This window comes from Schistocerca serialis, chromosome 9 (genome assembly GCF_023864345.2).
Source record: "Schistocerca serialis cubense isolate TAMUIC-IGC-003099 chromosome 9, iqSchSeri2.2, whole genome shotgun sequence".
NCBI classification, from domain to species: domain Eukaryota; kingdom Metazoa; phylum Arthropoda; class Insecta; order Orthoptera; family Acrididae; genus Schistocerca; species Schistocerca serialis.
The window spans coordinates 257,932,487-257,956,342 of NC_064646.1; the positions used below are offsets into that span (position 1 = coordinate 257,932,487).

General features: G+C 38.1%; 2 protein-coding genes across 2 annotated transcripts in view; one reads left to right on the top strand and one right to left on the bottom strand.

Annotated features, from left to right (window-relative positions):
• LOC126418566 (uncharacterized) overlaps nucleotides 1-11,896 on the top strand; it is a 123,855-nt gene extending 111,959 nt beyond the window's left edge. Inside the window, exon 13 of the mRNA XM_050085383.1 lies at nucleotides 9,629-11,896. Within this exon, the coding sequence (XP_049941340.1) occupies nucleotides 9,629-9,835 (207 nt within the window). The 3' untranslated portion in view covers nucleotides 9,836-11,896. The remainder of the gene's footprint in view (nucleotides 1-9,628) is intronic.
• Nucleotides 11,897-20,638: 8,742 nt separating this feature from the next.
• LOC126419150 (ADP-ribose pyrophosphatase, mitochondrial) lies at nucleotides 20,639-23,504 on the bottom strand. Its single transcript, XM_050086259.1, has one exon. The coding sequence runs from the start codon at nucleotides 23,359-23,361 to the stop codon at nucleotides 22,435-22,437; it is 927 nt and encodes a 308-aa protein (XP_049942216.1). The 5' UTR covers nucleotides 23,362-23,504; the 3' UTR covers nucleotides 20,639-22,434.
• Between the last annotated feature and the right edge of the window lie 352 nt (nucleotides 23,505-23,856).

Here is a 23,856-nt window from a genome sequence, read left to right on the forward strand (position 1 = left end):
GCATGGCCCTTTGACTCTGAGTCGAGTGGGAGGACTGAACCAGAGACTTCGAAGATTCTGTGACAAGCTAGGCTGCAACTTCGTGGACTTGCGTCATTGGGTTGAGATTGTGGAGTTCCCCTAAATGGGTCGGATGTGCTCTACTCATCAGAGTCTGCTACTCAGCTAGCCAATTGTGAATGGATTGCACACAGGGTTTTTTTTAGACTAGGTTGCTCTCTATCTAATCCAGATAACAGTAGCTATAGGAGATGCAGAGGTGTCAGTGTAAGATCAAAACAAATACTTCCCGCAGGTGAGAGTATAAAAATCCTGATGATTAATTGCTGAAATATCCACAACAAACTGCAAGAATTTCAAAAGCTCTTGAAAAGCAGTGACACTCACATAGTACTGGGTACAGAAAGCTGGTTTAAACCTGAAATTGATAGCAATGAGATTTTTGGGTATCGAAAGGATAGGCAAATGGGAAATGGAGGTGGTGTATTTGTCACAGTAGACAAGAAACTCAAATTCACTGAGATAGAAACTGAAGCTGCATTTTAGATTGTTTGAGCAAGATCAGGGCTGGACATAAAATGATAATTGGCTTCTTTTATCAGCCACCAGACTCGTCTCCTGACTTTAGAGGAAACATCAGTTCACTTGCACATAAATTCCCCAATCATACTGTAATCATCGGTGGAGACTTTAATCATCCAACAATCAATTGGGAAAATTACAGTGTTCTTAATGGTGGACATGATAAGACATCCTGTGAAACATTACTAAATGACTCTTCTGAAAACTACCTAAATTAGATAATTCGGAATCCCACTCATGATGGAAATACAGGGTGTACATAAAGTCTGGGAAATTTTCAATTATTTATTGCACAAGAACTAAACATTGTACAGATATCATACAAATGTCATTTTGAAGAGAAACCCTGAAAGGTGTCCCCGCCCCCTCTATACCGCCACAGCATAGTTTGGTAGTTCGCTGATAGTTCTAGTGGCAAACATGACGAGTTCAGGTGCGGAGCGAGCTTTCTGTGTGTTGGAGTTCATGAAATGGCCTCCCCGATCACCAGATCTCTCTGTGTGTGACTCTTTTCTGTGGGGACACATTAAAAATCTGGTGTATGTACCGCCTCCTCCACGTGATGTAGCAGAGCTCCGGGAGAAAATACGGGAAGCGACTGCCACAGTCGACAATGCCATGCTGGGATGGGTATGGCAAGAATTTGATTACTGTATTAACTTCTTGCCAGGTCACTCATGGTTCGCATATTGAATGTTTGTAAAAAAAACTTTGAGTTTCTCTTCAAAATGCAATATGTATGACATTTGTACAATGTTTAGTTCTTGTGCAAAAAATAATTGAAAGTGTTCCCGGACTTTATGTACACCCTGTATATTGCATCTAATGGTAACAAATAGACTTGACCTCTTTGAGGATGTGCACATCGAAACATATCAGTGACCATGATGTGGCTGTAACAACAATAATAACTCAAGTACAAAGGACAACTAAAACATGCAGAAAGATATAGTGTCCAGCAAACTAGACACAAAATCAGTAGTGTTATATCTCAGTGAGGAACTTTCAACACAGTACAGGAGTATTTTATTAAAGGAACTACAGTTTAAGATTAAGAGAGTAACTGCCCATGTACTGGATAGATTTGTACTGAGTAGAACAGTTTGTAACAGGAGGGATCTGCCACAGTATACAGTCACTGTAAAGAAACTCCTAAAGAAACAAAGATTGCTGCATGATAGGTGTACAACAAAAGATAGGGCAATAGATGTTGAATGAAATGCATTTAGCTATCAAAAGAGTAATGCATGAAGATTTCAGTGTCTATCGTAGCAGAATATTATCAGACAATCTTCCACAAAACACAAAGAAATTCTGGACATATTTAAAGGCTGTTAGTGACACCAAAGCTAGTGTAAAGTCCTTAGCGAATTAAATAGGAGCTGAAATTGAGTGCAGCAAAGCAAAAGCAGAAATGCATAACTCCGTTTTCAAATGTTCCTTTACAAAGGGAAACCCAGGAGAATTGTCTCAATTTAATCTTCATACCACTGAAAAGAAGAGCAAAATAAATATTAGTGTCAATGGTGTAGAGAAACAGCTGAGATTGTTAAAACTGAACAGAGCTCCAGTGCCCAACAGGATGCCTACCAGATTCTATACTGAATTTTTGGCTGTCAGCCCATTTTGGAACTGTAATCTATCATAGACCCCTTGAACAAAAAACCATGCCCAGTTCTTCGAAAAGAGCCTAGTTCACACCTATCTACAAGAAGGGTTGTAGAAATGATCCACAGAACTACCGTCCAGTATCTTTTTCATCAGTTTGTTGTAAACTCTTAGAACATATTCCGAGTTCAAACACAAAGAGATATCTCAAAGATGACAACCAGGATGGATTCTGAAAACATCAATCATGTGAAACCCAACTCTTTTCTGATGTGACATACTGAAAGCTTTGGATCTAGGCAGGCAGATAGATGCAGTATTTCTTGATTTACGAAAAGCATTTGACTCAATATCACACCTACACTTATTGTCAAAAATACGATCATATGGTGTATCAAGTGAAATTTGTGAATGGATTGATGACTTTTTAGTAGGGAGGTCACAGCAACTTATCTTGGATGAAGAGTAATTGTCTGATGTAGAAGTAACTTCAGGTGTGTCAAGACCCTTGCTGTTTATGTTGTATACTAATGACCTTGCAGACAATATTAATAGTAATAACAGGCTTTTGCAGATAATGCAATTATCTTTAATGAAGTACAAGCTGCTTAAATATTCAGCCATATCTTGATAAGATTTCAAAGTGGTGCAAAGATTCGCAACTTGCTTTAAATGTTCAAAAATGTAAAATTGTACACTCCATAAAATGAAAAAACATGGTATCCTATGACTATAATATCAGTGAGTCACCATTGGAATAGGCCAACTCAAACAAATACTGGGTGTAACAGTTTGCAGGGATATGAAGTGGAATGATCTCACAGGCTCAGTCATAGGTAAAGCAGGTGATAAGACATCAGTTTATGGGTAGAATTTGGGGAAGTGTAATCAGTCTTTGAAGGAGATCACTAACAAATCACTCATGTGACTGGTTCTAGAATATTGCTCATATGTTTGGGACACATACCAAATAGCATAACAGGAGATATTGAATGTATACAGAGAAGGGAAATGTGAATGGTTACCAGTTTGTTTGATCTGTTGATGCTGTCACATAGATACTGAACTGATAGTCTCTTTGAAGATAGACAAACTATCTTGAGAAAATCTGCTAACAAAGTTTCAAGCAGCAGTTTCAAATTATAACTAGGAATAAACTACAACTTCCTACATTTCACTTGCATAAGGATCAAAGATAAGCTTAGAATAATTACAGTATATGCACAGAGGCTTTCAGACAATCATTATTTTCTTGCTCCGTATGTGAATGGAATGGGAAGAAACCATATAGTTGGTACAATAAGGCGTACCCTCTGCCATGCACTTCATAGTGGTTTGCAGAGTATAGATGTAGGTGCAGATGTATATGCAGATGTAAGTAATACTCAGCTCTTCTGTCTTTGCCTTCCTACACCAACGTGCTAAACTAAGCAGTGTGATATATTGACCAGGTATCTTTCCTAAGAGTCATCACACACATTTTGCCTGATGTATCAGCATATCTTTAACATTTCATTTTAGTTGTGTATAGATTATGTCAAACCAATGAAATACTACTGATCATGTGTTTTTTGGATGACCAACATCAAATGAAAAAGTCAGTTTGCATATCTTTACTAGCATAATGTTTTTTTAAGTGGAATTTTCTGTGTGTCTTTCACAGAGCAGTCGCAGATTAACCTAGTGAGGTATTAGGTTTTAACAGTGTGTATTAAAAGTCACTATAAACATGGGTAATGAAGATCAATAAACATTTGTTCACTATTATATTCCTTCCTCAACTTGCTTTGTCTTGTTGACTGGTGAGTGCTGCACTGTCTACATGCTATTGCCGTGCAGCAGTGCTAGTTGGGTGCTGCTGGACCATGCTTAGTCTTCATACTGTAGAATAAAATACTGCACAAAAATAATTTGGGACCAGTATGCACAAACAGGCACGCAAAATACCAGTTTGGAAAATTTGTTGTTTGTAACAAGAAACAAACTGACATTTTCTGTCAGTGGTGAGCTCTACATTAACAGTGTGTATTAAAGTCACTATAAACATGGGTAATGAAGATCAATAAATATTTGTTCACTATTATATAATGAGCAGTATTTGATGTGCTGTTTCCATCTTGCTAAAATGGAATATCTGTGAAAAACCAGAAAGTGTGTCAAGTTATTGTCCCCTAAAACTATTCTCTCCCAAGCATAGATATTAGTTTTTGGATTTTAACCGTATTTTATACTAGCATTTTACAGTATTCTTTCTTAGTTGTAGGTCTGAGATTCTGTTCAGGTACACTCTCATCAGATGTGAGTTTTGAGCGTAACATTCCTAATGTGAAACATCTTGTTCGCTGATTCTAAAACTAAAGCTGTATGAAACTTAGTTGCTTCTATGCTTTATTCTGAGTTGAAATGTATTGTACAGATGAATCTCTTAATTTTGAAACTACATAGAAGCCCAGTATACTGAGGTTGTTAGGAGGCATGCTTTACCCCTGAGTTATATCGTGTCCACTGTATATCAAGAGTGAGCTACGGCATGACAAACAGTGCACGGAAAGTTTGGAAGAGCACTTAATGGAATGTTACGTGTACAATGTATAGTACAGTATTTAAATTTAAAGAACATTAGAGGCAAAATATTTAAAAACCTTACAAAATATAGCAATTAGATAAACTCCACTCAAACGAGATTATCATGATACAGTGGCTGAATTACGGTCGTCATGTTTTTAGGCAAAACAGATTTTTCCATTTTCTGACCACAAGTAACAACAGGTGGATGAGATGAACAGTGATAAAAAATTTGCAGAGCTTCTTCTTTCATGTTAAATGTCACAGGTGCTTTCTCACTGATGGAACAAACTCTTCTTGAAACCACTGTATTAAGATGTCATATGTCATCCAAGTGTTTTTTGAATGTAAGTGAACTTCATTGAAAAGTCATGGTTCACATGCATGAAACACTCAAGTTTTTTCTTTTGCCTATGCAGAGGGGCTTCAGCTTACGGCTACCTGATTTATCTGTGGTATAGGGAAGGGTAATTCTGTTAGTATTCATTTTGAAACCCAACTTATTTCCTGAAATTTGTACATAAAGACTTCTAGTTGGAAGCAGTCCACAATAAAGTGTTTTCTAATGATAGTTTTTCTTATGACAATTATTTAAATTTTTATCTGCCATTACGAGGTGCATTCAAGTTCTAAGGCCTCCAATTTTTTTCTCCGGACTGGAAAGAGATAGAAACATGCGCATTGTTTTAAAATGAGGCCGCGTTCATTGTCAATACGTCCCAGAGATGGTAGCACCGTACGGCAGATGGAATTTTATCGCCAGAGGCGAGAATCAGAACTTTTAAATACTTAAAATGGCGACGTTTTCCTTACTTGAACAGGGTGCAATCATTTGTATTCTGAATTTGCGTGGTGTGAAACCAATTGAAATTCATCGACAGTTGAAGGAGACATGTGGTGATGGAGTTATGGATGTGTCGAAAGTGCGTTTGTGGGTGGAACAGTTTAATGAAGGCAGAACATAGTGTGACAACAAACCAAAACAACCTCGGGCTCGCACAAGCCGGTCTGACGACATGATCGAGAAAGTGGAGAGAAATGTTTTGGGGGATCGCCGAATGACTGTTGAACAGATCGCCTCCAGAGTTGGCATTTCTGTGGGTTCTGTGCACACAATCCTGCATGACGTCCTGAAAATGCGAAAAGTGTCATCCAGGTGGGTGCCACGAATGCTGACGGATGACCACACGGCTGCCCGTGTGGCATGCAAGCAATGTTGACGCGCAACGACAGCATGAATGGGACTTTCTTTTCGTCGGTTGTGACAATGGATGAGACGTGGATGCCATTTTTCAATCCAGAAACAAAGCGCCAGTCAGCTCAATGGAAGCACACAGATTCACCGCCACCAAAAAAATTTCGGGTAACTGCCAGTGCTGAAAAAACGATGGTGTCCATGTTCTGGGACAGTGAGGGCGTAATCCTTACCCACTGCGTTCCAAAGGGCACTGCGGTAATAGGTGCATCCTACGAAAATGTTTTGAAGAACAAATTCCTTCCTGCACTGCAACAAAAATGGCCGGGAGGGGCTGCGCGTGTGCTGTTTCACCAAGACAACGCACCCGCACATCGAGCTAACGTTACGCAACAGTTTCTTCGTGATAACAACTTTGAAGTGATTCCTCATGCTCCCTACTCACCTGACCTGACTCCTAGTGACTTTTGGCTTTTTCCAACAATGAAAGACACTCTCCGTGGCCGTACATTCACCAGCCGTGCTGCTATTGCCTCAGCGATTTTCCAGTGGTCAAAACAGACTCCTAAAGAAGCCTTTGCCGCTGCCATGGAATTATGGCGTCAGTGTTGTGAAAAATGTGTACGTCTGCAGGGCGATTACGTCGAGAAGTAACGCCAGTTTCATCGATTTCGGGTGAGTAGTTAATTAGGAAAAAAATCGGAGGCCTTAGAACTTGAATGCACCTCATACTTCATGTAAAATTTCAGGAAACTGTTAAGAAGAGTCACCATTGCTTCTATGCTTTTTTGGCTAATTCCATTGTGATATTTCCACCAGGAAAACCATCTGTTGGAAGCATTGTCATCATAGTTGCCATGTAAATCGAAGTTCAGTTTTGCAGCTTGAGCTTTAATAATTGGCCTGAAAAGTGATACACCTTGAGTTTGCTTTATTGAAAACTATCTATAAGTACATTTGTAATATGATTGGGTTTATATCTCATTTTTAGTGTTATCATTCTTCTCCTTTTGAATGACCAACAACTCTAAGACACTTCTCTTCCTATCCAAGGTCACCATCTTTTCCTTGTTCTGTCCATTCCCACACCAGTTTGAAATTTGATTACAGAAGTTTTAAGTTTTTTTTTTCCATCCATCCCCTGATTGTTCCATCAGATACACCATATTGACATGCTAAACTTGCTTTTGTATTGCCCTCTCCACAAGCTGCATAACCTCTCAAGTGAAATGCTTTCCATTTTGTTCACACCATAACAGGTGCACAGAAATGTGGATTCTGAATTAATAAAGCGTCATGCAACTTATAGTCGTACTAATTTAGATTAGTGTCTAGCCCTTTTATAGTCACTTTGTTGATTGCATCAAACTATTAACTTTGAGATGTGTATTCAGTTTTCTGTTGAGTGACAGTCGTGATATAATGATAATAACACAAACTTAAGATTGTTTAATTACTCCTGTCCCTTTTGGGTATTGCTTTCAGAGCTTGAAGGTTGCTGAGGTAAATGCTACTACAGGAAGACTACATGCAGACTGCAATAGGATTTTACACTGCATTATATCTGAACCTGCAATATATCGAGCTTCTACTGTGGTAGTTTAGATACAGTTATGTTGTGTGGTTGAAAATAGTTACAGAATTTAAAATAGCTATGTAGGATTATTTTCATGTTTTTTCCCCTAGTCTGTTAAATTCATGCTAGAAATTACTATTTACAGAAATTTATTGATGGTGTCAGTTATTCCAAACAAGTGTGTTGAAATAATGTAATCGGATAGATAAAACTAAATCGACTCACTAAGTGGCAGCAGGAAAATGTGCATAAAAGAAGGTTATACTCATGCAAGCTTTTGGAACCAGTGGATCCTTCTTCTGGCAGAAGGGTTGAAGGGGAAGAAAGAGAGATGAAGGAAAAGGACTGGAGAGGTTTAATGAAAGGGGTAGATCTCAGCGGAGTCACCCCAAACTGCAGGGAAGGAAAGACTGATTGTTGGGGACTGCGCCAGAGGAGATTTGAAACACTGAGAGCTTAAAGGTGGATGACAAGGTAACATGCAAGACAGAGATTACTGCTAAAACATTGTTCGTGTGTTAATAAGAGTGAAAGGCTATGTGCATTGTATGTAACAGAGGTGAAAGGGGAACAGCGAAAAAAAGACAGGTCAGAAAATGAAAGGTGTAGAAAACTAAAATGTAGTGAAGAAAGGAGTAGTTACCATGAAGAAATGCTGAGATGGAAGAAATTAATGTAAATTAAGGCCTCGTGGGTGGCAACTGCTGAGGACATGTTGTAGTAGTTCCCACGTGTGAAGTTCTGAGAAACTGGTATTATGTAGATGGCATGTGTTGTGAAACAGGCACTGAAGTCAAGTTGTAGAGCATGCCCTGCAACAGGATATTGTGTGTTGTCTGTATACACCCTCTGTCTGTGGCCATTCATCCTAATTAATAACTTGGTGGTAGTCATGCCAATGTAAAAGGCCAAACAGTGTTTACATAACAGCTGGTACATGACACATTGTTTCCTAAAATCATGCGCTGAAATGAGTTCCGTTCTGTGTGAGATTTTGCCCACCATACCTAGAATAGCTTTTCATCACCCACCCAATCTCTGCAACATCCTTACCAGTCCCTATGTTCCTTCTGCACCCATCTCCCTATAGTATGGTAGCCCTGTGACTGCCCCTGCTGCAAGACTTGCCCTATGCACCTTACTACCACCACCTATACCAGCCTTGTAACTGGCAAAATATATACTATCAAAGTTAGATCCACCTGTGAAACAACACACTTCAGCCTGTTACATCATCTTGGCTACCACCAAGTTATCAGTCAAGATGAATGGGCATAGGCAGAAGGTGTATACCAGCAACACACAATATCCTGTTGCAGAGCATGCTCTACTACATGACAGTCATACCTCAGTGCCTGTTTCGTCATATACACCATCTGGATTCTTCTCCCAAACACCAGTTTCTCAGGTGGCATACGACATGTGTTTCTCAGAACTAGCGCTACAACATGTCCTTGGTTCATGCTACCCACCTGGCCTTAATTTACGTTAATTTCTTCCATCTCAGCATTTTTTCACAGTAACTACTCCTTTCTTCACTCCATTTTAGTTTTTACATCTTTCATTTTCCGACCTGTCTATTTTTCCTGTCCCCCTCCCACCTCTGTTACATAAAATGTACTTAGCTTTTCACTCTTATTAACTTGTGCGCAATGTCTTAGCAGTAATCTCCATCTTGCATATTACTCTGTCATCCATTTTTAACCTCTCAGGTTTTCAAATCTGGTCCAATGCAGTCCCCAACAATCAGTCATTCCTTCGTATCCCGTCTGGTAAGTCTCCCCTGGCCTGCAGTTCAGTCCTTTTCCTTCACCCCCTTCAACCCTTCTGCCAGTAGAAGGGGCCACTGTTTTCGAAAGCTTGCACAAGTGTAACCTTCTTTTATGTGTGTTCTGCCATCGCTTGGCGAGTAGATTATTATTATTTTTTTTTTATCTATCCAATTACAGTATAATGTTAAAAATTGATTATTTACATTGTTACATTAGAGAACTGTGTTACTTTCTCAATATGGTGTATAACTTGTATTTTGTGTTAACATTCCTTCCTTTTTATCATCACTTACAGTATGTGTTAATACCTTTTACGTGTTTTTGTGACAGTGCCTCAAACACGTGGAATCAAAACTGCGAGAACTCTACCTTCGAAGTCAGGCAGTGGCTGAAATGCTGCTCTCTGTGGACTTCTGTGACGTGGCAACTCTGACATCAGCTCTAGGATTAGAAGCAAATGACATTCCACTACTTTTGGCTGTTGCTTCAACACACAGCCCACAAGTCACACAACGTTACGGTGTTAGCTTTAGGTGATGAATTAGTTAAGAAATTTTCTAGGAACTTTCATATGCAGCTCTAAGTGTGGTGGTAGAAGTATTACAAGAAACAATCAGGTCATGTGTCCCATCTGCATAAACTGGTGTTTCGCAAGAGATTTTGCACACAGCATGACAAAATTTTTGTACTTCGATAAAACAGACTCATGTGAAACGGACATGGTAACAGTTTTTTGTTTTTGTGGAAAGCTTAAATGCATTCCAGGTTCCATCCTCACCCAGGTGATAAATTTATAAAACAAAACCCTTAATTCATTAAAAATGTAAATGTCTTTTGTGTATTAGTGTTCACAAGGCACTTCTTAAGAGAGAAGCAGAGACCTGAACAGTATTCTTAGTTGTGAAATATATAACCCTACTTACTAGCACAAGAAATAATGAATTCAAATTACACTTTTATATGTAATTAAAAACTGAATAGGATACCAGATCAATGTTGTGTTTCAGGGTTGTGATATATTCCACTTAGACAAGGAGACTATAGACCTCCGACGAAAAGAAAATGGAAAAATGTTGTTAAAATGTTTGTAAATAATTTGTCTAAAATTGTGTAGAACTTTGTTTCGTGTAAATAATTCATTTGAATGTGTTCATGCAAAGGGAACTTTTTCCAGGTATTGTACTTAGAATCAATGTCTACAGTTTGACTGTTTCCTAAAATGGGAACTGAAGTTACCTAGGATTCAAGCTTATGTTCCTGTTAATGATAAGTTTGCAGTAGTGCTCCCTGTCTTTTTAGACTGTATTGAATACTTAACTGAAATTTTGTTACTTCACTTACCTGTTACCACATAATGATTTCAAAATCATTGAAATGAGAACCTGTACCTGCTTAAAGGGTATTCTAAAGCATTCACACCTTTATTTTCGTGTTTTTTCAGATTAAAGTTTGTAAAACACACATTATATCCACATTTCAGCAACTTCCAAGAACAGTATATTAATTCATATCATGCATATGTAGCTCACTGTTTACAGGAATTTTCAAACCAACACTGCCATTTGTGCAAGCCCATATCCCCCATTTTTCTGTGATTTTCTGGTTACTGAAGTCCCTTTATATTACTGAGGTATTTTGTACCACACAATGCTCGTTGTATTTGTTTGTTTAATTATTTATTTTTATTTATTTATTTATTTAATTATTTATTAGTTATTTATTCAATTATTTTCTCTATGTACTGTCCTAATAAACAAGCAACTTATTTTCTTATGTAACATATGCATCATAAGTCATTCATAGGGAAGTTTCACTTTTCGTTAAGTTACACCTGTATGTGCAAGTAAAAGTAATTTTTTTTATTATTTAATGGAAGATACCATTGCACAAAATTCACATTCTAAGTAACTCATTAGTACATCATATTGAGAGAAAGGCGTCTTCTTTAGGTCCTGTCAATTATATAGTCCCTGTTTGATTACAGTATCATTACTGTGAACTGTTTGTAATGTATATTAAATAATAATGCAAGATATCTCACTTGATCTTACATTCCAACATTAAAAATGTATCTTGACATATGATGATCTTTTTAAACCAATCACTTGAAATAATCAGTAATAAATGCACAGTTACCCATTGTTACATCATTATTTATAAGTTTTCTGCAACCATTTTCACATAGTGCTAGAATGCACCTTCATTCATTTCTGCATTTAGAATTGTAATATAGTCATGTAATCTGCTCATGTCAAAGAATTTACATTCAGCAGAGAGACAACAAGAAGGCAAGGCAGTTCTAAGCAGTTTTCAAATAACATGCTCTATAAATTGATAAAACTTTTCATATGTGATTGTCTTCGCCTGTTAGATATTTTGAAAAAAGAAAGCATATTTGTACCATCAGTTGTAAATTTTACATTTATTCTCTACTGGTTTCTGTTATTACAACCATATTCACACAATGTACAGTTTTTCTCCTGTGAAGATGGTCATAATTAACTGAAACCAGTAGAGAATAAAAATACAACTATAGAGCTGATGCTTTTTTTCAAAATGATGTATATTGACCACAATAAAAAATAGCTTCATTAATGATACCAGAGTGGCAACATGGTTTGTATTAAGTTTCAGCAACACTAAGATTTTTGTTTAAGGGAATAATATAAGAAGTAAGCCAAATAATGAAATCAGGAGATGTGGACAAGCCAAACCCAAATATGAAAAATACAGTGAATCTTAAAATTACGAAATGCAATTTAATATAGAAATTTTAAGTTACATTCTTGCAGAGTTCCTTTGGAAAAAGGAAAGCTAATGTCTTTATATACTCACTGACTACAAGTCAAAATATGACATGTTATATAAAATCTGGGCGGTACAATATAATTTACAGGGGAACATTTTAGGTTGTTCAGAATTCCTGCTTCTAAGGCAAAGCAATTGAAATTTTTAAGTTTGCAGGTTCTGACTAGTTTACATGGATAAAAATATTCTTTACAACTTGTAAGCATAGGCTGCTGCATCTCTACAGTTAGCATACCACTTCATATTTTTCTACCTGTAGAAACAGTTGCCAATTTTTGTGATTGATTGAAATCTCGGCAGCAACTGAATCAATATTTGTGCTGATTACATCATAGTACTAAGTCATATGTGAAAATACGTAAGTTATAAACATAATAAGCACACCAGACAAACAATTACTCATTCCTATGAGACATCATGCCAATTAGATTAGATTTAATTTCATTCCAATTGATCCATAGTGAGGAGGTCCTCCAGGATGTAGAGCATGTCAGAAAAACAACAATACATGACAAATATTTACAACTAAAACAAATAAGCTAATGTACCATTCCACAGGTCCCAAGTGGAATGATCGCCATTTTTTTTCATGAACACTATATGAAAGAGTCATTTTACAAATACTAATGCACCTAATTTAAAATAAAAAAGTTTTACCTTAAGCTTTTTATTGCTGCTGACAAGTTATTGAAAATGTGTGTTCCTGAATAATGCACACCTTTTTGTACAAGACTAAGTGACTTTAAATCCTTGTGAAGATTAGTCTTATTTCTAGTATTGATTCCATGAATTTAGCTGCTGGTTTGAAAAAGTGATATATTTTAATGACAAATTTCATTAAGGAATAAATAATTGGGAAGCAGTAGTTAGTATCTCTAGTTCCCTAAACAGGCTTCTGCAGGATGTTCTTGAGTTCACACCACATATCTCTTTACTGCACGTTTTTGTGCCCGGAAAACTTTAGCTTGGCTTGATGAAGTACCCCAAAAAATAATCCCATGACATTATGGAATGGAAGTAAGCATAGTATGCCAGTTTTTTCATTTTTATATCCACTATGTCTGACACAATTCGCATTGCAAATAGAGATTTGTTAAGTCGCTTCAGCAGTTCTGTGGTGTGCTTCTCCCAGTTGAATTTATTATCAAGTTGTAATCCCACGAATTTAACACTGTCCACTTCTTCTATCTGCTTGTCATCGTGTGTTAGGCATATACTTGTGGGACACCCCTTATAAGTTCTGAACTGCATGTAGTGTGTTTTTTCTAAGTTTAGTGACAAAGAATTGGCCAGGAACCAGTGATTAATGTCCACAAATATTTTATTAGTTGATCTTTCTAAGACTACACTTGATTTGCTATTTACTGCGATGTTTGTATCATCGGCAAAAAAAAAAAAAAAAAAAATCGGCGTCCGGTAATGTTACTGATGAAAGGTCATTGATATACACAAGAAAAAGTAAGGGGGCCCAAAATGGAGCCTTGTGGGACCCCACATGTAATTAGTTCCCAGTTGGATGATGCCTGATACATGTCTCTTTCCTAATAATACCCTTTGTTTCCTACCAGAGATAGAAGATTTGGACCATTTTGCAGCATTTCCTGTTACACTATAATATTCTAATTTATTTAAAAGAATATTGTGACTTACACAGTCAAATGCCTTTGACAGATCACAAAATATACCAGTTGCCTGCAATTTTTTGTCTAATTAGTTAAGCACATTTTCACTGTAAGTATAGGTAGCCTTCTCAATATCAGAACCCTTTAGAAATCCAAACTGTGACTGACAGTATGTTATTTGAGATAAGATGGTTATAAAGTCAATTGTACATTACTTTTTCTAAAATTTTTGAGAATGCTGGCAACAGTGAAATTGGACGGAAATTTGATGCTATTTCTTTATCTCCCTTCTTAAACAGTGGCTTAACTTCAGCATATTTCAACCATTCAGGAAATATTCCACTGATAAAAGACTGGTTACACAGATAGCTTAATATGTTACTTAGCTCAGAATCACATTCTTTAATTAACTTTGTTGATATTTCATCATACCCACTAGATGTTTTTGAGTTTAAAGATTTTATGATGGACATTATTTCTGCTGTGGTAGTTACTTGAAATGTCTGGTCTGAGGTATTCCATAGCAGTATCTACCGAACCTGACAACCCCATCTTTTCAGTAACAGTTATAAAATGTTTGTTAAAAAGTTCTGCAACACTATACACATCTGTCACCAATGTATTATTTACTCTTAATGCTATTTGTTCCTCTTCTACCGGTCTCCTCCTTCACTATATCCCATATTGTCTTTATTTTGTTATCTGATATGACTATCTTTTCCTTGTAATATATTTGCTTTGATGTCCATATTACAGTCTTTAATATTTTGCAGTATTTCTTGTAATGTGCTATAGCATCAACATCAGAACTGTTTTGGATTGACAGATACAGTTTTCTTTCTGTTTTACGAGATACCCCTATTCCTTGAGTAATCCATGGCTTCTTTGTAGACTTTGCTCTGACCTTGGTAAGTTTTGGGGGAAAACAGTGTTCGAATATTTATTAGCAAAAGTGTTATATTTTTCATTCGTGCCATGAGCAGTGTAAACATCAGTCCAGTGAATGTCTCTCAAGTGTGTCCTAAAGTAATCAATTTTTGGCTTATTGATTACCCTCTTGAGCTCAGATTTAATAGATTTTATATCCTGTTCAGTACTAACATTTAACAGAAGGAACTGCATGTCATGGTCTGAGAGGCCATTGACTATTGGTTTTGTAATATAATTTTGTTCATTGGACTTTTCTGTAAAGATATTATCAATGGCTGTTTGTGAGCAATTGGCTACCCTAGTGGGGAACTTTACAGTGGTAATTAAGTTGAATGATAGTGTTACTAACTCAAATAAGTTCTTATTGGGAGAGTCTTCAAGGAAATCTACATTGAAATCACCAGCAACCACTATTTCTTTGTTTTTGGTTGTTAAATGGGCCAGTACAGCTTCAAGGTGGTTTACGAACAGATTAAAGTTACTTGCAGGTGCTCAATATAACTTAATATTGTTAAGGATTTTTTGTGAAATTCTACTTCCGTTGCACATTCTCTTAACGGTATTAATTTCGGTCTCTTCAATGACCTTGAAGATAAAGTTCTACATTCTGATGATAACATCATGGATAAAATTGTTTATTACAAACGTTATGTAGACAACACTCTGTTACTTGTCGATGGTTCCTGTGAGGACTTGAGGAAATAGTAAAAAAGTTAAACGACGCACATAATAAAATAGAATTTACCGTGGAGTATGAAACTGACAATTGTTCACAGTTCCTGGACCTGAATATAAAAAAAGCAGGGCAACAAACATGCGTTCTCCGTTTATAGAAAACAAACTACGACTGATGCCGTGATCCCGAATGATTCATGCCATCCGCAGGCTTATAAAGAAGCTGCTTTCCGTAGTCTCGTGCATAGGGCAGTCAATATACCTATGAGCGAAAAAGATAGGAGACCGAAATTAATACCGTTAAGAGAATAGCGATGAATAACGGTTACAGAATAGATATGGTTAAAAAACTGTTAAGGAAAAGTAATAAGCGGAAAAAGAATAAACCTGATGGAGAGAAAGTGAAAATTATCACGATGCCATACTACGGAATAGTCTCACAAAAGATAGCAAATCTTTTTAAGCCATACGATGTTAAAATAGATTTTCAGACTAATAACCTAGTGAGGTATAGCCTTAAGCACGATATTGGCGAGAATAGAAATAAGTTTGAAAGATCGGGAGTTTATAAGATTCAGTGCAGAACTTGAGAACATAAAAATGCGTTCAGGTTAGGAAATTATGAGAAATCAGCTGTTGCGAACCATATATATGAAACAGGCCATCCCCTTAATAGCATAGAAGACAACGTAGAAATATTGCATGTAGAAAAGAAAGGGAGGAAACCGGATTTACTAGAGGAATTCGAGATAGCTATCCATGAAAAGAAACAAAGCAATATTCTAAATGCACAAGATAATTTTACAGAAATGAGATTTTTTAGCGGGTTTTTAGAATTATTTTAGGGTAGGTATGCGACTTTAAACTTGTAGCATGTCACTGACAGAGTTGCGAGAGGCTAACGATGGCAGACCAATGCAATAAGGAAATCAGGCGCCCAATAGCATAGCGTTACCGTCAAGCACATGGCTGTAACCACGCCACAACACCTAGGCACGTTAGTCCACAACAGCTCCCGAGCCGGCACTGTGCGACAGCATATTTGGTAGCTATGGGACGGCCATCGACTTGTGCCAACAACTTCAATGTAAGACGAGGACCCACAGTCCAATATACTTTTAATTCTGTTTTACTCTATGGACTTCCCAACTATTTGTGATGGTATTTTGTCTTTTTAGTCCGTTTAATTTCGTGATATAGACTTTACAACCTGATGATGAGAGCATTGTCTCTTGAAACGTGTTGTTAAAATATATGTATAAGAACCGCGGTTGAATGCTAACAGTGATAACCAGTATAACGACAACTGCTACCTCGACTCCATAATGGATTATATTAAATCTTACATATGCTGTTCTAGGCACAATTTATGAATGTCTATGTTCTTAAATTTATGACAGTTCCTGATGAATGTGACAACTCCTCCTTTCTCCATTTCTGATCTACAAAAGTGAGATGCTAACCTAAACCCTGTAACACTATACCAGTGGTCACACGATGTTCAGGGAGGCAGATTATGTCAGCTGGGTTTGAAGACTCTTAATTCATCTATGCAGATAGTTAATTCATTAATTTAATTTCTCAGTCCTCGAATATTTTGATGCAATAAAGATAGCTGACATTTCACATTGACTGAGTTAAAATTGGGTAGAGTTAAAATATCTGCTGTTGTAGCACTACCTCTAGTTTCGGTAATGGCCTTAATAAGGTGAGGAAGACAGCACACGAGTTTTCGGTCATGTCATAACCAGCTGAAGCAAATCATTCATGATCAGTTTCCACTGAGTTACCAGAAAGTGGGAATGTTGACTGCTGTTTTTCATCTACTGCTTCACATAGTCCCAGACATTTTCTATGGGATTAAGACTGGATGATTTAATAGGCTAGTTGGGGTGCAATACAATATGTAACATATGTGCAGCCCAGAGAACACAGCTGTTGTCATCTCTAAAGATGAGTGTGCCCAAACAATACTCGCCCTGAAGATGTGCAAGAAAAGGCAACAACTGATCAACAAGGAAGTTGAAATAGATCTCCTGGTTCATGCTCACAGTAACCTGAAACAATGAGCCCAAATCATGGTACAAGAAGTACCCCAGATGACAGGACCAACTCAGGCCTGAATTACAGACTTGTTGCCTTGCATCATTTGAATAGTGATAAAGAGACTAGATTCGTGAGACCACACCACACGCCTCAAGTCAGCTACTGTGCAGTTTCTGTGTTATTTGTCCACCAAAGACCCGCTGCTTTGTCTTCTGCTAGGAGCAATGGCCTTTCATCAAGTACTCGACTTCAATTGTCCATTGCATGCTGTTTCATTCACATTGTTCATGTAGAAATTGGTTGAGATGGCTCTGCATTCACTGACAGGAGAAATTCTGTTGGCAAGGAGCTATCCATGTCTCCGGCCCTGTCAGTTAGGATCTTTTTAGAACCATGCTTTCATGTCATGTTACATAACTCTGAGTTGTACACCATTCATTGTACACAAATTGAACGAGTACCAACTCTACACCATCTATAGTACTCCAAATCAACCAGTCTTCTTGTAAAGGGGAGGCTAATATTTTGTTTGGTGAACTTATCATCTACACTCATGCTCATAAATTAAGGATAATTGTAGAATGCGGTGCCACACAACTTGGCACTACACAAAACTGGCACTAATAGCATAACCCCGTAGGAAACACACACGATACAGATCTGCAAGTCCACGGAATTGGTGATAAGTTGAGAAAACCATCCCAAAACACATGTGCTACAAAACGTCACTGTTTCCTGTGCATGTACCCCGACATCAATATAGGATATGATTACCATGCACATGTACACAGGCCGCGCAATGAGTTGGCATACTCTGGATCAGGTGGTCGAGCAGTTGTTGGGGTATAGCCTCCCATTCTTGCACTAGTGCCTGTCGGAGCTCCTGAAGTGTCGTAGGGTTTTGAAGACGTGCAGCGATATGTCGACCAAGAGCATCCCAGACGGGCTCGATGGGGTTTAGGTCTGGAGAACAGGCAGGCCACTCCATTCGCCTTATATCTTCTGTTTCAAGGTACTCCTCCACGATGGCAGCTCGGTGGGGCCGTGCGTTATCATCCATCAGGAGGAAGGTGGAACCCACTGCACCCCTGAAAAGGTGGACATACTGGTGCAAAATGACGTCCCGGTACACCTGACCTGTTACAGTTCCTCTGTCAAAGACACGCAGGGGTGTACATGCACCAATCATAAACCCACCCCACACCATCAAACCACAACCTCCATACAGGTCCCTTTCAAGGACATTAAGGGGTTGGTATCTGGTTCCTGGTTCACGGCAGATGAAAACCCAGCGAGAATCACTGTTCAGACTATACCTGGACTTGTCCGTGAACATAACCTGGGACCACTGTTGCAATGACCACGTATTGTGTTCTTGACGCCAGGCTTTACGGGCTCTCCTGTGACCAGGGGTCAGTGGAATGCACCTTGCACGTCTCCGGGCGAATAAATCATGTCTGTTCAGTTGTCTGTAGACTGTGTGTCTGGAGACAACTGTTCCAGTGGCTGCAGTAAGGTCCCGAGCAAGGCTACCTGCAGTACTCCGTGGCCATCTTCGGGGGCACTGATGGCGAGGTATCGGTCTTCTTGTGGTGTTTTACACTGTGTCTCATACCAGACTGAGTGTAACCCGAATGTTTGCGTGGTAGAGTAATTATGGTGTACACGTATGTGGAGATAGTGTGTGTGCAGATCGCCGACTTCGTGTAACTGAGGCGAAATAGGGGGAATCAGCCCGCATTCGCCGAGGCAGATGCAAACTGCCTTAAAAACCATCCACAGGCTGGGCGGCACACCGAATGTTGACCCTAATCCACCGGGCGGATTCGTGCCGGGGACCAGCACGCGTTCCCGCTCGGGAAGCAGTACGTTATACTGCACGGCTAACCAGGCGGGCGCTCTCAGATGAATGGTGTTCGCTCTTTGTACACAGTACTGAATACATTTTTTAAATCCGTTCGGTACTTTCAAACAGCCGAGCCCCTTAAAATAGTTGTATTTCAGCACTAGTTAATCACAAAGTTGTGTAAGACTGAAATTATGAAAGAGTTAGATGACATTCCATTCTATTAATGTTGCTGTGCTGCTCTGTTACCTTTGACTAGTTTTCAGTGCTGTACTGAACAGATACAATAGTAGCAACATAATCAGTCTGCTGCTGAAGAGAATGTAGGACACTGAAGGGTAAAATATCAGTGCCTCTGTTTCTCTCGTGTACCTCTTTGCACATATCAGGATCTCATTTCCTCTTAATGACAACAGTGCTTGCTTATGTTAGTATGTTTAAGGAAGTTGATAGAAAAAATAAATATTTTGACATTTAAATTAAGCAGACAAAGCATGAAATAGTTTATGGGAATGCTCTATTTACTGTTCTCATGTTTAATAACTGCATTTATATGCTGGTGGAAGACCTGAAAACATTAATTTCTGCACACCTTTCTCTGTTGTAAGGCTCATAAAAAAAGAAGAAACTGGTACATCGTACATAAAATATGAACTCACTCGTTCTTGTTATTTTTTTGGAAAGTTGTGTACAGCTGCACTATATCCGAGCATTTAGTAAGTTGACTAATTAGGTAGTATTCCCAATCAAGAGTTGTATATCATCAGCAGCGCACTTCACGTTGGAAATACGCGTGTAAAAATGTAATAGTATAATTTTGAACAGCTACTTCCCACCTAAAATGCGCACACTGTAAAACATCAACAACAGCAATACTACTATAGACCTGTGTCCCCTCATCCTCACATCATCTGATGTAAAATGTACTAGCTATCTTTTGAGAGTTTCTGCATTTTGAAATTATGCAATAAGTGTGCGAAGAACAAAATCTGGAGCCAATGGTCATAAAAGGAAGCAGAAACTGTTCCCTTAGTAACATTATTCACAGATATCCATAATTTTTTCCATCTTAGAAATTAAAAAATATGAAAACACAGTCATGGCAACATAGTGCAGAAGAAACTATGGCAGAATAACAAGGAACTAGCATAAAAATGTAGGCTTATCCGGGTGGGTTCAAACTAAGGACATATTTTTTTAAATTACTTGAAAGTCTTAACAGTTTACTGAGACATTAAATTTTATTAACTCAGTTGTGTTTTTCATAAGACATGGCTTCTTTCAGAAATGGTTTGTGTACAGTGTTGACTGAATAACCAATTCCTAAAACAGGTCCATCAAATTTATTCCAAACTTTTCTGAACACATTTTAATTCCCCTTACACAACAAAAGTTACTCTTAGTATTCTATGTAGAACAACAAACCAACTTTTCTCTAAATTCCTATTTTTTCGCACACTGCAAAAGGTTCCAAATCAAAATTTAGCAGATTTACCCGACACATCACCAAACTTTAAAACTTTTAACTTAACTTCAATTCACTCCTCCCAGCTTACATAGCTTATATGAATCTGAACAAGTTTTATTACACTTCAGAGTGAGCTATCCATCATTACTGTTACATAATTAATGTTTTCCAAAAAATGCAACTCATTGTCAAATATAAATGGCAAAATAACATTATTGATAACTGCCTCTATTTCGGTTCTTGCAGATGAAATTATGTCTCATAACTTTTTGCCCAGTTTGGATGTGCTGTATGATGTTTTTAAACAGAGTTCGTGTCTAACAGTGTGGTATGAAAATATAACCTCTTTTAGCAGCACACACCAGATCACAGTTCCTACTTTTGACTTGGGGGGGGGGGGGGGGGGGGGATATCTCATATCTGGTGAAGCAGTACCAGTACTCCTATAGTCTTTAATATCATCCTTTCCTTTGTGTACAATAGAAGATTCTTCAGTGCATAATGACTAATAAACATCTTCATAATTAATTTTATTACACAATTTCAAAAATTTATATTCCTGTTTCAGGTTAACAATAAATCCACTCTTTTTTTTGCCCAGTGATAAACGATGAGACAAAAAACAAGTACAGATAAGATGATCAAAAACATGTGGACAAATTACTTCACACACTAAAACAGCAAAAACTGTGCCCCTGTTGTGTTGCCATACAAGTAATAGTAAGTGAATAGTTGAGGCAGAATTGGTAGCCACACCATACAACTGACATCACGGATTGCTCCAAGATCAGCTGAAAGAGGCACAGCTGTATGAGATTGTTCAAAACTGCAATGTTGAACATACAGGTCCAAAATTAAAACTCATAGCAGCAGTCATAAAATTCTCAAACCAGGGACATTTTTGCAACTCCATACAGCACTAAAAAACAAGGAAAGTCTGAGCTGATTCCAAAAATATAGTAAGTCTGAGCTTGTATAGTAGATAGACATGTACAAAATCACCATCCAGCCTGCCTGTCCTTATCTCCGCCGCAACCATTAAAGCACATTAACCTGCTGCAACGGAGACACAAGTGTACATGAGTACTGAAGCGCAGTGCTTAAAGTACGCCATCTTGAGTTTCCCCAAGCCTGGCAAGCTTCACTAGATCTGTTCAGCCAGCTGCTGCTGACAGCAGGTTGCACGAACAACATAATAAAGAAAACAAACCACATGCCTGCTAAAATGCATTTGGAGTAGTTAAAATGAACTATTTTTGCCACTTAGAATGAATTCAGCAATTCTGCAGTATCTTCTTGAAAATTGGTATGTCAACAAACGTCACAAATTCAGCATATGTAGTATAATCGTATAACAATCAGATCAATTTAAGAAAAACAATAAATTTATTAACATAATTCACAAAAGAACCTAGACAATTATATTTTTGAGGCAGAATGCTTGCACAGATTAAACCCAACGTCTATGCAGGGAAACATACAAGAATTCCCTATATAGGAAATAGGTAGATGCTGCATGGAAACAGCGTTATATATGGTGATCACCTTTGCTTGAATCATTTGTGTTATACTGATTTTGTCGAAATCATAATAAAGTCACAATGCTGAAAAACTGAGTACAAACACATGAGCCTTAAGAAAATTACAAAAATCGTCAACTTAACTTTCTGGGTTTTTTTCCAATTCGTTATAAACAAATTACACCATAGGAAACATTTTTTAGTTCGGATTCCAACTAACCCTACCAATGTGAATTTCGTTTCTCGGCCACAGCTTCAATAAATTCTATGTGACTTGCATATAATTCCAGATCCTTCCCCACATCCATCCATCTTACATTAACGGCATCATCCCCTGCAGAAAGAGGCAATTTGCCAACAGACAAACCAGTCTCATCATGAAAATTCACTGCGACGGTTTCCATCCACGCATTATCTGTGTTACGTGGATCATCTACATAACCTTTATAAACTGTTTCTCCACTTTCAAAAAACTTCGCCACGATTGCATCTGCTTCATTTAACTGCTCTGGCTTTCTTCCTAAAGCATCAAGTGCTTCTTCGAAAAATTCTCTCTTCAAGGTGGTTGTTACTACCTCGCCAGGATCCACCATTCCGCCAGGTATTGCCCATTCTCGTGTGTCCCTGCGCTGTATTGCAACAAACTGGAGGATTTTCTTTTCAGATGTTGAATGCAGCTCAATTTCATTGTTGCTCGTCCTTTTCCATCTCGTTACTATCGGGTCTGCTGCATGATTTGGTCCCCATCTACCCAAACACCCTCTACCGCAAACTCCAGTACGTCCCACAGGATTGAATGGAAATAAATTTTCAATTTTGTAAACTCCTACGTGACTTTTGCGGTTAACATTGCCATCCAGTTGGTTCCATTGTGGATGAAACGAAGGATGCGAAATCTCCGGATCTGCCCAACTCTGGCCTTTGATATGAGCAGCCGTGTAATTTGTTGGTTTATACTCAGGATAGTCGATGTCCCAGTGGATTTTCTCGTCGGGTACAGGAAATCTCGCAACAGTATTGTCTGTTCTGGGGTAGAAACCTCCTCGGCACTTAAAATGCATCATCCTGCACTGAGACGCTTGTCTAAAGGATGCACCGAACATTTGCGTCAGAGCCAGCAACAAATGATACAATACGAAAACATTCATTACATCCTCGTATACCACACATTCGCACGACTACCTTAACTTTAATCCGGCAAGTTATACCAATCTACACTACAATCCGCCAATCACATCACTTCCACTTGCCAGCACTAACATCGCCGATTTAGAAACAAAAACAATAACAAAACAACGATATAATTTGACATCGATAGGCAAACCTAACGATTGTAGTATCGATCAGCCGCTCTGTATCCTCAGCCGCGTATCCACAGTCAACGAAAACTTGCTCATGAATCCCGTCACCATCACCCACGAAGGTCGACCTAAAGTGTTTCCACATACGCGGTCTGATTTTCTATTGACATTATATTCAGTATGGTAACAAACAAAATTAACTGTGCAGGCGTCAATGTAATGGCGCGCGTTTCAACTTAATAGCTCACAGAAACGTTAACGAAATACCAAGAACGAATTTTCAGAAACAACTTAAAACATACGCCCTTTTCGATGATTCAGTCTTTATTTTTCTACGGTTGT

What these genes read in the sequence shown, in the direction of transcription:
- LOC126419150 (XM_050086259.1), bottom strand. Translation starts at nt 23,361, where the DNA reads ATGAATGTTTTCGTATTGTATCATTTGTTGCTGGCTCTGACGCAAATG.